Genomic DNA, 12,852 nt, shown 5'->3' with positions numbered 1-12,852 from the left:
AAAAAAAAAAAAAAAAAAAAAAAAAAAAAGAATTGTACTTTTTTATAGTAGTGTGTGTTTTTATTATTTTTACTGTTGTTGTGCTACTGTTCCCACAAACTAACAGTAACTGTTATTTAAAAAGCCTAACCTTTGACTATTTGGGGAGATATTCACAAACGTGCCAGATGAATATACATTATTTGTAACAAAATAGATTTATATATTACAGAGATTTCTGCATTCTTACCCAATAGAATCTTAGTTATCTTTATGTTAGTTATCTTTACAGTTAGTTATCTTTATGTTATTCATAATTTTTGGGTCAAGTATTTTTTAGTGGCAAAGAGTAATGAATATTGGTTCAATCTTAATTTATTGAACTTGTTTAAGGTGTTACTTAAATATATTACTACTGGTAATATATTTTGATAATTCTGCTGCTTTAAACTAAAACAATAAACCTATAGTAAGTTGAATTTCAAAATGTAATTAATTTATTTGAAAATAAGTTAATTGTGTGATAATGATATTTCATCCTCAGCTCATTTGTAAAAAATGTGTATAAAATAGAAATGTACAAAGAAGAAAATATTCTTGAAATCCACTTTTTTACATTTTGGAGTATATATATGTATATATATTCTTTCCATAACCAGGAATACTTGCTCTGGATATATATGCATACATATACATACAATTTCCTTAATTCCTATATAGTGATTCTCATGCCATGAATTTCAGAAGGCTTATAATTTTGTAAAGTGGAGAATATTTAGTTTCTTTAAATTATTTCAACAATTCAAACAAATTCTTTCTTTTTTTAAGCAGTTTGAATCTCTCCTTGTTTTTTGATACCTTGATACATTTTCATGCTTCCTTGATTTTCCTCTCCATCATCTTAACATGTTTGTGGTAAAGAATCTTCTTATATTTTTCACTCCATCAAGGCATGTCTCTTTTTAAAGAACTTTTAAGAAACCCATCTTGAACCATGTCCTCAGATGAAAAACATTAAAGATGAAAATTATAAACCCCCATATTATTGCTCAAAACTGTCCTTAAGCTAAAGTATTTTTATTCTTTACTTTAAAATACTAAGAAAAGATGGCATAAGATTTATCATCTTTCAGTTTCTAATGTTAAATTCTCTATAGTTGTTGTATGTTATCATTCAGCCCTTGGACTAACTCTTGTCTCTGAGCTGTCTGGCCATCATTTTCTTCTTCTCCTTTACTGTTAGTCTAACACTCATGTGGCCATGCATTTCCCCACCACCTCTCCTCTTAATGTACCTATGTGAGAGTAAATGGCTTTCTGGTGATGAAGTTCATGATATGTCTAAGCTGCTAAGAAGAAAGGACGGAAACATTTATCCAGTTCTTACTGCTTTGAGATATTTTTTCCCTATGTTATATGTAAATGGACATATCTTTCTGTCAACAGGTACTGGCTTCTCTTCCTTATATCACTGAGACATGGTGTTCTTTGATGATTGAGAATTTAGATGTATCAGGTGGATACCTTTGTGGTTTTATAGAAATGTTTATTATCAATATCTGTCTTATAAACTGATTGTACTGAAATCATGGATTTAAAAAAAACACATTTGAAAATGTATCAGTGCCACCTATTTTAGGTAGTAAACTAAAATGTTTGTTTTGAAATAAAAATTAATGACTGTTTTATGCAATTAGGGCTGCTGAAATTCTTTACTATTTCGCCCTGAAACAAGCTCAGCAATACAAGATAAGTAAATTTCTTTCATCATCCCATTATATGATGCTGACAGAAGCAAGAAGGAATTTGGGACTATTTCAACATCATGATGCTATCACAGGAACTGCAAAAGATTGGGTGGTTGTGGATTATGGTACCAGGTAATATATTGAAAAGTGGACTTAAAACAAAATCTTTTAAAATTTCAGGTCATAAGCTTTTATTTTTGATGAAGTGTCTTTTTTAATTGTAATACTGAATTTTTATTGAAGTAAAAGCACACTAAATCAAACCAATTTCAGAGATATGTGTGTCACACCAAGAAAACATTTTCAGTTATGCTGACAGCCCAAAATGCTTATGTTTTGATGAAGTTTTTGATAATTATATCCCTTATAAGGTTTGCTGTAGAAAACCCACCAGTTTTCAGAGTCACCAGTTTTTCAAGAAATCTGTTGACAAAGTACTGGCTGTCTCAACTTTTTATTGTAGTGCATTTCTGTAAATGGAGTAGTAAAACATTATTATAAAACCGATCCCACTTTTCCCCAAGTACAGTGTGGTAATTGAGGTTACTTCTTGACCAAGGATTTGGTATCAAGTAAATCATAGTTATAATCCAGGGAGATAAAGAGCTCCACTTCATTATATAGCCATTTAATTTCATCCTATTTCATATCCATTTGTTCTTGGATACCTCATTTTTTGATAGGGCCATTGACAAAAAAGTTTAAGCCTAGAAGAACAGCCAGGAAGTAGAAGAGCCTAGAAACCTTGTCATATATGGCCGACATAAGGAATTGGGATGAAAAGCGATGGCCTGAGTATTGATATCAAAGCCATCTTTAGCTCTTGGATGGTCTGTCAAATGAACGACGGAGTAGAACTCAGTTATTTTCGTATTGCAGATCAGAAACAATGAGTACAGCCTTTGGCTCAGAATAGCAGAGGGCTTTGTAAACAGTGCTTCCCAATAAGCTTACCTTTTGTGGTAGTGAGATTTCCATCATCATACCAGAATTGAGGCTGCCATTCGTTAGGATCAGTGCAGAGGAGATTCCCACACTGGAGGAGGAGTTTTGCCTATTGTTTCACTGTAGCTTAGGTTAGTATTTCTTCCAGATTATGCTTTGATATTATTTTTAAATCATTAAAAATATGCTCTGATTATAGATTTAAAAAGTGAATCTTTTATAGGTATTCTCATATGTGGAAAGTGTACATAGCACATAAAGTCATTATTAAAAAATTGATCCACAACTGATACTACTAATTGTAATGAGGGTTAATTAAATTTTTAGTTACAGTATTTCAACTGCCTTTCACTAAACTTGGGAAAAAAGTATTCTTGAGATTTCATTAGTTGACTTGAGTCTTTCAAAAATATATTCAAGGTAGTACCTTGAATATCTTCTCAGTTTTCTATGGCAGATGTATTTGGGATCCGTCTGTTGAGATTGATATGGGCTTAAAGTAGGAAAAGCTCATTGTATGATAATGATGTTATTTCTTCCACAGAAAGCATTTTTGAAAGTAAGGTCAGATACTCCATTTTTCTTTTTCACCTGTTCCTGTCTTCTTGGTTTATTGAGAGTTTAAAAGTGAGGCTGCTGGGAATCAGACCAGAGCAGAGCTCCTAAGAGGAAATAGAGAAGTCATCCTCCTCCACTGCCTACTTGCTATCTCTCTGGCTGTGATATTGAAAGAGATTTGGGTACAGGTCATTGGGTTTTTGCTACAGAACATTTTCTGTCTCATAACCTCTCCAGAGGCCTGTCATTAGTTCCTCCATATGTTTGGTGTTGCTTTTAGCTTATAAAAGCATCCCCATACAAAATTGCATCTCAGAGAAAAAAGACACAATAATTCTCAAGTTGTACTTGACATTTGTAAATTTGCTTTGTGAGTACTTCACACTTCATTGAAAAGTCATAAACAATTATCAAGTCATTAGCACAGACATCTTAAGTAGGAAATTTCAAAACACAAGTTAGAGAATTATAAATAAAGAGGCAGCTAGTATTGGATGGTCTCTTGTCCTTGGATTGTTGACTACTTTTTATTCAGATGTTGGCAGAAATGTCCCAGTGAACAAGTGTATGAGTTAGGGGCTGCTTTTGGCTGCTAGTAATAGCAGCTCGAAACAGAATTAATCCTATCCTGCTTATTTTTAGGCCATGTGAAAGAAGTCTGCAGGTCACTGGTTCAGGTGTGACAGCTCCACAATGCCATCAGGGCTCCAGGCCTTTTTAGCTCTCTCTTCTGCTGTTTAAGGGTGACTCTTAGTGTCATGCTGTCAACAGTAGATTGAATCTTTATGTAATTATAAACTGGAGAGCAAGCATACATCATGGCATATTTGGATGTTAATTCTAATCATGGCATAATAAATGAATTAGACTGGGCAGTGTCTATGTGGATGTTCAGCTTAAAAGTGGTTAATGGGGCTGTGTGAAGAAGGAATGGTAATGAGGTCAGTTACAGAAAGATTAAGAATTCTGTCAATTGCTAAGTTGTAATAAAGATAGGTAGGAGAAGAAAATGAACAGAGGGTAAGAACGAGACTCCTAACATGTAGATCAAACTGTTGAATAACAGACATGATAACGTCTCCTTTAGACTGTAGGAATGGTAGCAAACTAGAAAACTGTGATTCCAAAGTGATGTTTCCTGAACTGTTTCATAATAGGATAAGGGTGGGTTAGGAAATTAGAGGCTCTGAGAAATACCACGTTGATGAAATGTTGAAACATGTAAAATTTTGTTCTACCCAGTTTTCCCCAGACCTATTTACTGTGTTTAGCTTTGTTTTGTTTTCAATAAAATAGCTTTATACGTACTGAGACAGTGTTTGGGAAATGCGCCTGTCCTTAGCGGTCATCTCATAAGAAGACTGCGTGTGTGCCTTTAGGACACGAAAATTGATTCGTGACATTCACTCAGTTTAATTAGGACTACTTTAATACACTGTAACACTTATAAAGTTTTAGCTGATGGAGAACATGACTTATTCTTCATGTTCAGACGACCTCATAAAGATAGCCGTGTAGGTAATAAAAATAAACTTAGATTGAAGGAGTTGTTTTTCTAACTGAATTGTATTCATTCATGTATATGGTCTTTTAGTCTGGTGAGAACACTTACTACTATGTAGTAAAACATTTGAATAGACTGAGAAATTTAGGTGGATGATGGTCTGAACTTAAATCCATAAGATTTTAATACTATGGTTACAGATTTACTATGTAAATGCATTTAATTCATAACTTATTGATCATGATCGCTTACATCTTTGAAGTTAATCTTAATGCTCTGGAAAAAAGAAGTTATTTCTATCTAATTCTTTTACAATTTTTTTGTTGTTGCATGCCAACAAAAATGTTTTTAACACATAGATCCAAAATTGCTTCCTGTGTTGGGGAAAATAATATAATCACTCTATAAACGTAATAGATTTATTCTAATAGTTGATTGAAAACATGATTAGCAAAGTTTCTCTACAGATTTCTCCAATATGAGTTTACTTAGAGCTGCCTGCTCTCTAAAGCTTTAAAAAAGTAAGATTAAACTTGGAAAACAGGCAAGTTTTTTCCCCTATGTGTAGTGCTTCACCAATAGCTGGTACTGAGATTCTATTCCAGAACTGATCTTGAAACAGTTGATTCATAAGCATCCCTTTGGCTCCTCAGACATAATTATACAATTTGAATACAGTTAAGAATTTCAATGACAAAGAAATATAATAAGGACAAAGATAATTTCATTATCTGGATCTGTGAAATACTTTTTTTCTCTAGTTCTTTTGAACAAGAACATGAAACTAAATTCACAAAATATATATTTGAATTCTTCAGGAATTTAAATTCTTTGAAATGTGTATACTGATTGAATTTTTTTGTGAATGAGAGTTAATCTCATGTCTTCTTTTGTCATTATTTCAATGCTTGTTAAAGATTTTTCTAAAGTAAAGTATCAAATCATTGCTTTTTGGTAGAACGCCTTAGAGCTATTGGGGTGATCACATTGGCTATTGTTATTATTTGGTATGATATTCATGTAGAATATAAGTAGTTTGAATAAGTTTATGTGTTTCGGGTGTGTCTAGAAAGTTTTCTTATTTTAAATGAATCCTTATCAGGGATACCTTCTGATTAACTTTTTTTTTATCCTTAAGTACTCATTCAGGGTAAAAAAAAAAAAAGAGCCAATTCATCATAGGTTTATTATAGGTTTCACTTTGAATACAGGATGAAGGTGATAGTGGTTTGGCCATAATTAAAGAAACTGAAAATATTATATACAGATTTTTAAAAATGTTTTTATTAAAGTATAGTTGACGTACAATGTTGTGTTAATTTCTGCTGTACAGCAGTGATTCAGTTATACACATATATATTTTCATATTCTTTTCCATTATGGTTTAATCACAGGATATTGTATCTAGATCCATGCGCTATACAGTAGGACTTTGTTGTTTAGCCATTCTATGTATAATAGTTTGCATCTGACTAATCCCAAACTCCCAATCCAAGCCTCCCCCACCCCCTTCCCCCTTGGCAACCACAAGTCTGTTCTCTAGGAAAATATTGTATAGAGATTTTTGGGGGGGAATTTTATTTTATTTATTTTTTATACAGCATAGAGATTTTTAAATTACTTCTCAGACTAGTAAAATTTTTGGTTCACAGACTCTTTCATTCATTGATGAATTTAAAGAAGATAATTGGACATTCTGCACTGCTGCTTATTTTGAAGGACAAACGCTCGTATGACTCTTACTCTTTTGATACCTTCCTAGAAATGGTTAGTTGATATCTTCTATTTTCATAATAAAAATGTGTGATTCTTTTGTTCTTGGGTTGGAAAAGGGAGTGAGAAGTTTAATAAAAAGAGACATTGAAATACAATTATTTCTTTTTACATTATTTGAAAGAATTTTTATCACTTTATATAAATTACCTGTGTGTTCTTTCCCATAAGTGTGACTCTATTTGATTTATGGTGTGTATTTTATTCTCACTAAATCTAAGCATGAAAAATAAAATAATGAGCTTATTTCACGGTATGTAAAGCATACAGGCTTTTAGAACACTTAAGTGATATTGTAAGGTAACTGGACATTATAATTGTTATTTTCCTTAGCTTTAATTAGAAGCTCCTTGATCATATGTTTTCATATTAAAGTAAAAATGCAATAAACAGACTTACATTTTTTAAAGATATGAAACATATGACACAAAAGTAACATAGTACGGGCTTCCCTGGTGGCGCAGTGGTTGAGAGTCCGCCTGCTGATGCAGGGGACATGGGTTTGTGCCCCGGTCTGGGAAGATCCCACATGCCACGGAGCGGCTGGGCCCATGAGCCATGGCCACTGAGGCTGCGCGTCTGGAGCCTATGCTCCGCAATGGGAGAGGCCACAGCAGTGAGAGGCCCACGTACCGCAAAAAAAAAAAAAAAAAAAAAAGTAACATAGTAAAATTTTTTGCAGAATTGTCTCTAGAATTCTGATTTATTTGATTCATAGTTAAAACTGCTCATTATGGACTCTAGTCCCCGTAACATATGCTGTACTTGAAATCTAAATACACAATACATGCGCACAGACACAAGATTTATTTGTTTTGAACTATGATGGACTTCATGTAGCTGGAAAGAGGTTTTTTTTTTTTCCTACTGTGCCCTTTTCATGTTTTTTTAAGGTACTATTACATAGCTAACTTTGAAACAAGTTTTAAAAGTAAAATAAAAATTTCTGTTCATTTTTATAGGATTTGAAACAAAGAACACAAAGTTCTCTGCCACAAAAAAATGTAATAAGTCTGAGTGCGGAGCCAAGGTAAATAGCATAATTTCTCATAAACTTTGACCACTTCTATGACTTAACTTTTTGGGGTTTTCATGATTTTGTTCTGGACCCAGCATATATCATAAGGCAGTATTTCATTTAATCAGCTTACAAATTTAAAACAATTGTTTTGAAGAAATGGATTTTCTCCCATGACTGTGTTGTATTCAATGCTAATAGCTAACACGGCGTTTAGTACCTTGATAGCTGAATAAACTATTATAACAATATTTCTTACAGAATACTTGATGTTGGATGGTAAATATGTAGCTTTATTCTAAAAATTACCTTATATTTACAATATTGATAATTTTTAGAGTGTGTTCTTTCTTGATTACCTTTTTATTTACTTACCTTGTTTTCATTAATCTCTGATCCTGTATTTTTAAATGAAAGAAGAGACGTAATTACTATTAGAAGATAAGGGTTCCTACTGTAAATTATTTACTAGATAACTGTCATTGTGCTTGTAAAACTGCCTCATTTTCACATTGTTGATTTATGTTTAAGTAAATGGGAAAGGTGTTCAGTCAACCTAAAAATGGGGCATTTAATTGATGGCTGCCTCTGATTTACAAAGAAACCTTTTATGTTTTTATTGACAATTATTTAACCAAGTTATCCATTTTTAATGAGCAGATATCAATCAGTCAGTACCCAGTGTATGCAGATACACAGTGTAGTTTTGTAATATAACTTTTTACTACCTAAATTGAGAAATTGAGTATCACCTGTTATAAATTGTAGAATAAAAGAGTAATTGTAAAGTGTAATTCATGATTTTACACTTTATTAAAATTATTTTAAAATAAATGGAATCAAAGTTATTACAGAAATTTTATAATTTTTAATAAAGTTGAGATTTCAGTTAAACATAGACTAGAGCCTTAGCTGACTAAACTTCTTCAGTAAATAGAAACTTAAAGCATATATAGGTCAACCTTAGAACATGAAGGTAAGTATATTTTAGCAATACTAAAGTATCACTAAAGTAATACTAAAGAAACCCTACATCTCATTTGTCTGGAAAAAAGAAGGGATTAATTTGAAAAGAAAGTTTAAGTCTTAAGTTTAGTCTTGCTGAAGCCTTACAGCTTTCATATTGCCAGGCCATAGTTAGGATGAAAGGATAATGATATTGAAAGAAAAATCAGTTGTAAAATTACAAAACCTTTCCTTTGTCTTAAAATAAGTAATGTTTTGATGAATTTTGGGTTGTATGGGCATTCTTTATATATTGTGTCCCTAATAAACTGTGGTGTCAGTAAATCTATTTGGCTTTTGGCATAATCCTCTTATCTATTACCTTTTTTATCTTTTTCTATTTTGGTGGGGGAAGATCTTCTTTTTTGCTGACTCTAAGAATAACTTATGCTTGCTATAAGTAATTCATGCTCCATCCCCAGCCCATTAGTCTTCCTGTGGGTACATGTTAAGGTGGATGGGATGCAGTGGGGATGGGGCCATAATGAGTCAGAGGACTCATGCTCTGTGCTCTGTCCTTGCCTTAGCCAGACGTAAGTGATAATTCAGCCTTACTTATGCCAGAGGAAGAAAGTTAGGAGATAGAGGTCTATTAATTAAGGACAGAAAGTTAGGAGATAGAGATCTATTAATTAATATATTTTTGAGCTTTTAATATTGAAGAGTTTTAATTAAAGGTAAACATAAGTAGGCTTTTTGAATCTATTAGGAAAACAGTCACGTTTTGATATTTCCATTTAAACAGTTTGTATTTAAATAGTGTTCTTCATTTTAATATTATATCTTCAGAGTTCTTTTCTACCAAATGTCAATGCTCCTGTTTCCATAGTTAGGTGAATTGGGAATACTTAGGATTGTCTGATTCCTATTTTTATCTTTATTGTCCATTTTGAACTTTAGAACCTCATGAATAAAACCACTTATATTTTTGGTTTTAAAATCTATTTTTTACTTGTTAGCCACAAATTTTCTGAGTTATTGATCTTTCAGTAAAATCAGTGAAGAATGGAGGACTGAGGATGGCCTTTAAAATGGAAGCCTTTGGTAGTTTTATTTTGCAGGTACCGAAAGTTAAATAATTGTCTGTACTTCTCAGTCTTTAAATTGGCAGTTTCAAAAGAGTGGCCATGGGCTTCCCTGTTGGCGCAGTGGTTGAGAGTCCGCCTGCCGATGCAGGGGATACGGGTTTGTGCCCCGGTCTGGGAGGATCCCACATGCCGTGGAGCGGCTGGGCCCGTGAGCCATGGCCGCTGAGCCTGCGCGTCCGGAGCCTCTGCTCCGCAACGGGAGAGGCTACAGCAGTGAGAGGCCCGTGTACCATAAAACAACAAAAGAACAAAAAAAAAGAGTGGCCATAACTCAGTCTTCTATTCTTCGTGAGTCTTCTGTGATGCTCTAAGGCTTAGCTTTATTTTGCTTATAAGAATAATACTTATTTGAACAACATATTATTAATCTAAATAAAACATGCATTCTCAATAGGGAGATGTCTTCCCTAGGAGGCTAAGAATTGGTTCTTGGGGGGGGGGGGCGGTGAAAAAAACTTATTTTTTTTAATATGCAAAGCACAGATACAGATAATAGTACATAACAGATAAACATTTTATGTGTAGTATTAAAATTGTGTAGAGGGATGATTAGGAAAAAATGTCTAAAAAGAATCTTTAAGGAGGTTGTAATAAAAAGTTGAGAAACACTGGTCTAAATCCGTACAGTTTAAATAATACATGTAAATGAATTTGATCATGCTGTTGGCAACATTACAGTTATAACCTAACATGATTTAGTTTGTGAGTATTTAAAAAGTAGTCCATGATCTGCTGAAAGTGACATAGTACATGTCAGTGTGCCTAATTTAGTTCACAAGGTTATGTGAGCTGTATAGTGAATACATTCTTAGCCTTTGTATAGAAAGCAGATGTGATTAGAAGTTAAAAGTTAGGGCACCCTGGACAAGTCATAAATTGTCTAGCCTTAAATAATCCTTAAATGTACAAAGATGTTTCTGTTTCTCTACATTCACAATTGACTAAGGAAAGCAACTGTAAGGACACTTAATACAAAGACTTACAGGATTAGGAACTTGGAGAACACTGAGGATGCAAGGTAAAATCTGAGACAGGCAAAGAGATTTCAGTCTTCTTTCAGTATTCCATCTGTTCAGGCAGGACAGGATTAAATGTTGCCACAGCACAGGTCTGTATGTCACATGGTTTGACAAGGTATAAAGGAACTTTTTTTTAATGGTAGATAATTTGAAATGCCACCAAGTATGTAATCAAAGTTACATCGAGATTGCGTCTGTAAATTTGAAAGTTTAACTTTTCAAGTAATAGATATGTTTTTAGTTTGAGAGTAATTTATTCAAACCACTCTTACAAATTTACCTTTAAATGCTTTTAATTTTTAGCAAGGTATTTATTGGTAAGGAATCGTACATCTGTTTCTTTTGGCTAGAAAAAGAAGGGATTAATTTGAAAAAAAAAACATTAACCATGTGGAGACACAAATGAAGTCAATGTTTTCTAGGCTTAGCCAGATTTAAAAAGGACAGAACTCCAAAAAGGCACTCGTTAACCCATTCACTTGGGGTATTGCCATTCGTTTGTTGGATGACCTCCCTGCCCCTCTAATTTAATTTCCTGTTTTTCTCCATATATGCTTTTCTTTTGGATTCTAATCTTGATTGAGAGCATCATTTTCTTTTAGCTGTCTAGGTTCTAGTGTAACCCCAGAAAACACTTTGACTTCTGTCTTTTCTCATTCCTTAAGTATCATCAATTGTAGAGTCTTTTGGATTTTAGCTTTACTCATCGCTGACATCCATCCTCTTCTCTCTTTCTGTTACTTTGGTTTTAAGCCATCCTTTATGTTTTGCTTGAACTACTGCAGTGGCTTCTTGCCCCAAGGCCTTTCTCTGTGCCTAAATTATTAACTATAATTTATGTAGTTATCTGAGGAATCGACCCAAAGCAGAACTCTGAAAAAGTTACCTGGCTAGAAACAGCAAGGCTTCTTAGGACCTAGACTCGAAAGTCCTAGAAGGTCATTTTCACTACATTCTATTAGTCAAGCAAGTCACTAAGGCCATCCAGGATATAAGAGAGGGGAATTATTCTCCATTACTTGATGTGAGGAGCATGTGCAGGAAGCAAAGGGAATGATCTCGGTCATCTCTGGGGACTATCTACCACAGTTCGCCACTGACCACCACAATTCACATACCTCCCATGTGCAAAATAAAATAAACTCACCCTCCTCCCAAGTTGCCCAAGATCTCATCCCATTATGATAGTGGCCCCAATTTTTCATCTAAATCAGGTCCAACACAGCTCAGCCATATGGCAGGGAATTGTGATTGGCTTATTTCTGCCAGTATAATTATTTGAAGTTAATCCCACTAGACTGTAAACTCCTCTAGGGTACGAATTATTTCTGTCATTTATGTCCACCACTATGCCTATGGTATGATATTGAACATAGTAAGAATTTAATAAAGATTTGTTGTAATATATTTTATTATTGCTTGAAGAGGATATTAAACTTCAGACACCAGATATGCATAGAATATGGTTCACATTCTATGTGAACCATATTCTATGTGAAAATGTAGTATCCTGGTGTATATTCTCCCCAATTGATTCTTTCATCTAATATTTGTAGGTTGAGTGGCAGAAGACTTCCAATCCACTAAATACTAATACAAGTAAAAATCAGCAGTAATTCAATATAGCTTTGAATTTGATCAGCATTTAGACAACTGCTCATTTGAGATTTCAGAGTTTCATACTATGAGACTTGCAAAATTTAGGGTTGCATCTCAGCATCATTGCATTCTTGTAGAATGAACTTTGTTGGGGTTGCATTCTTGGGGGCTCTTCAGAATGAGTGGATTCAAAAGATACTCCCAAATACCTGAATGAGTTGCCTTGTCAGATCATAAGACTTTTTTTATTGTTGTTGACATAAGAGTATTTGCCTGATTCTACGTTTTGTATTTTTAATATTGTTCCCAGAAACAGTTCTTCTGGTAGTAATTATGTACTAGTGCGATGGGATTCAAGGCTTTAGAGCATTTTCTGATTGGTCACTATGTCATCAACCTATTTTTATACCAAGTCAGAATGTAAGTAAGAAAGTATCTAACATCTCTACCAGTTATTTAAACATAAGTTTTAAGTGAAGAAACCAAGTTCACAACCTTATTTTTATTGTTTGGAATATTCACTGTTTTTCTTTGGGGGAGATGGAAAAGCATTAGCAGTGATAATTAGTGTAAGGACTGTGCTTGTTTTTCATGGATTGTAATGTTCAAGCTCAAG

The 12,852-nt window shown here is 33.6% G+C and overlaps 1 protein-coding gene across 1 annotated transcript in view; it reads left to right on the top strand.

Annotated features, from left to right (window-relative positions):
• Positions 1–12,852, top strand: part of MAN2A1 (mannosidase alpha class 2A member 1) — a 161,666-nt gene that overhangs the window by 85,825 nt on the left and 62,989 nt on the right. The window contains exons 10-12 of the mRNA XM_024743371.1: positions 1,677–1,859; positions 6,387–6,501; positions 7,470–7,537. Coding sequence (XP_024599139.1) covers positions 1,677–1,859; positions 6,387–6,501; positions 7,470–7,537 — 366 coding nt within the window. The remainder of the gene's footprint in view (positions 1–1,676; positions 1,860–6,386; positions 6,502–7,469; positions 7,538–12,852) is intronic.

Source organism: Neophocaena asiaeorientalis, unplaced genomic scaffold (assembly GCF_003031525.2).
Source record: "Neophocaena asiaeorientalis asiaeorientalis breed wild unplaced genomic scaffold, Neophocaena_asiaeorientalis_V1.1 scaffold26, whole genome shotgun sequence".
NCBI classification, from domain to species: Eukaryota; Metazoa; Chordata; class Mammalia; order Artiodactyla; family Phocoenidae; genus Neophocaena; species Neophocaena asiaeorientalis.
Note: the sequence above shows the minus strand (reverse complement) of the source record. Positions and strands in the feature narration are given on the sequence as shown.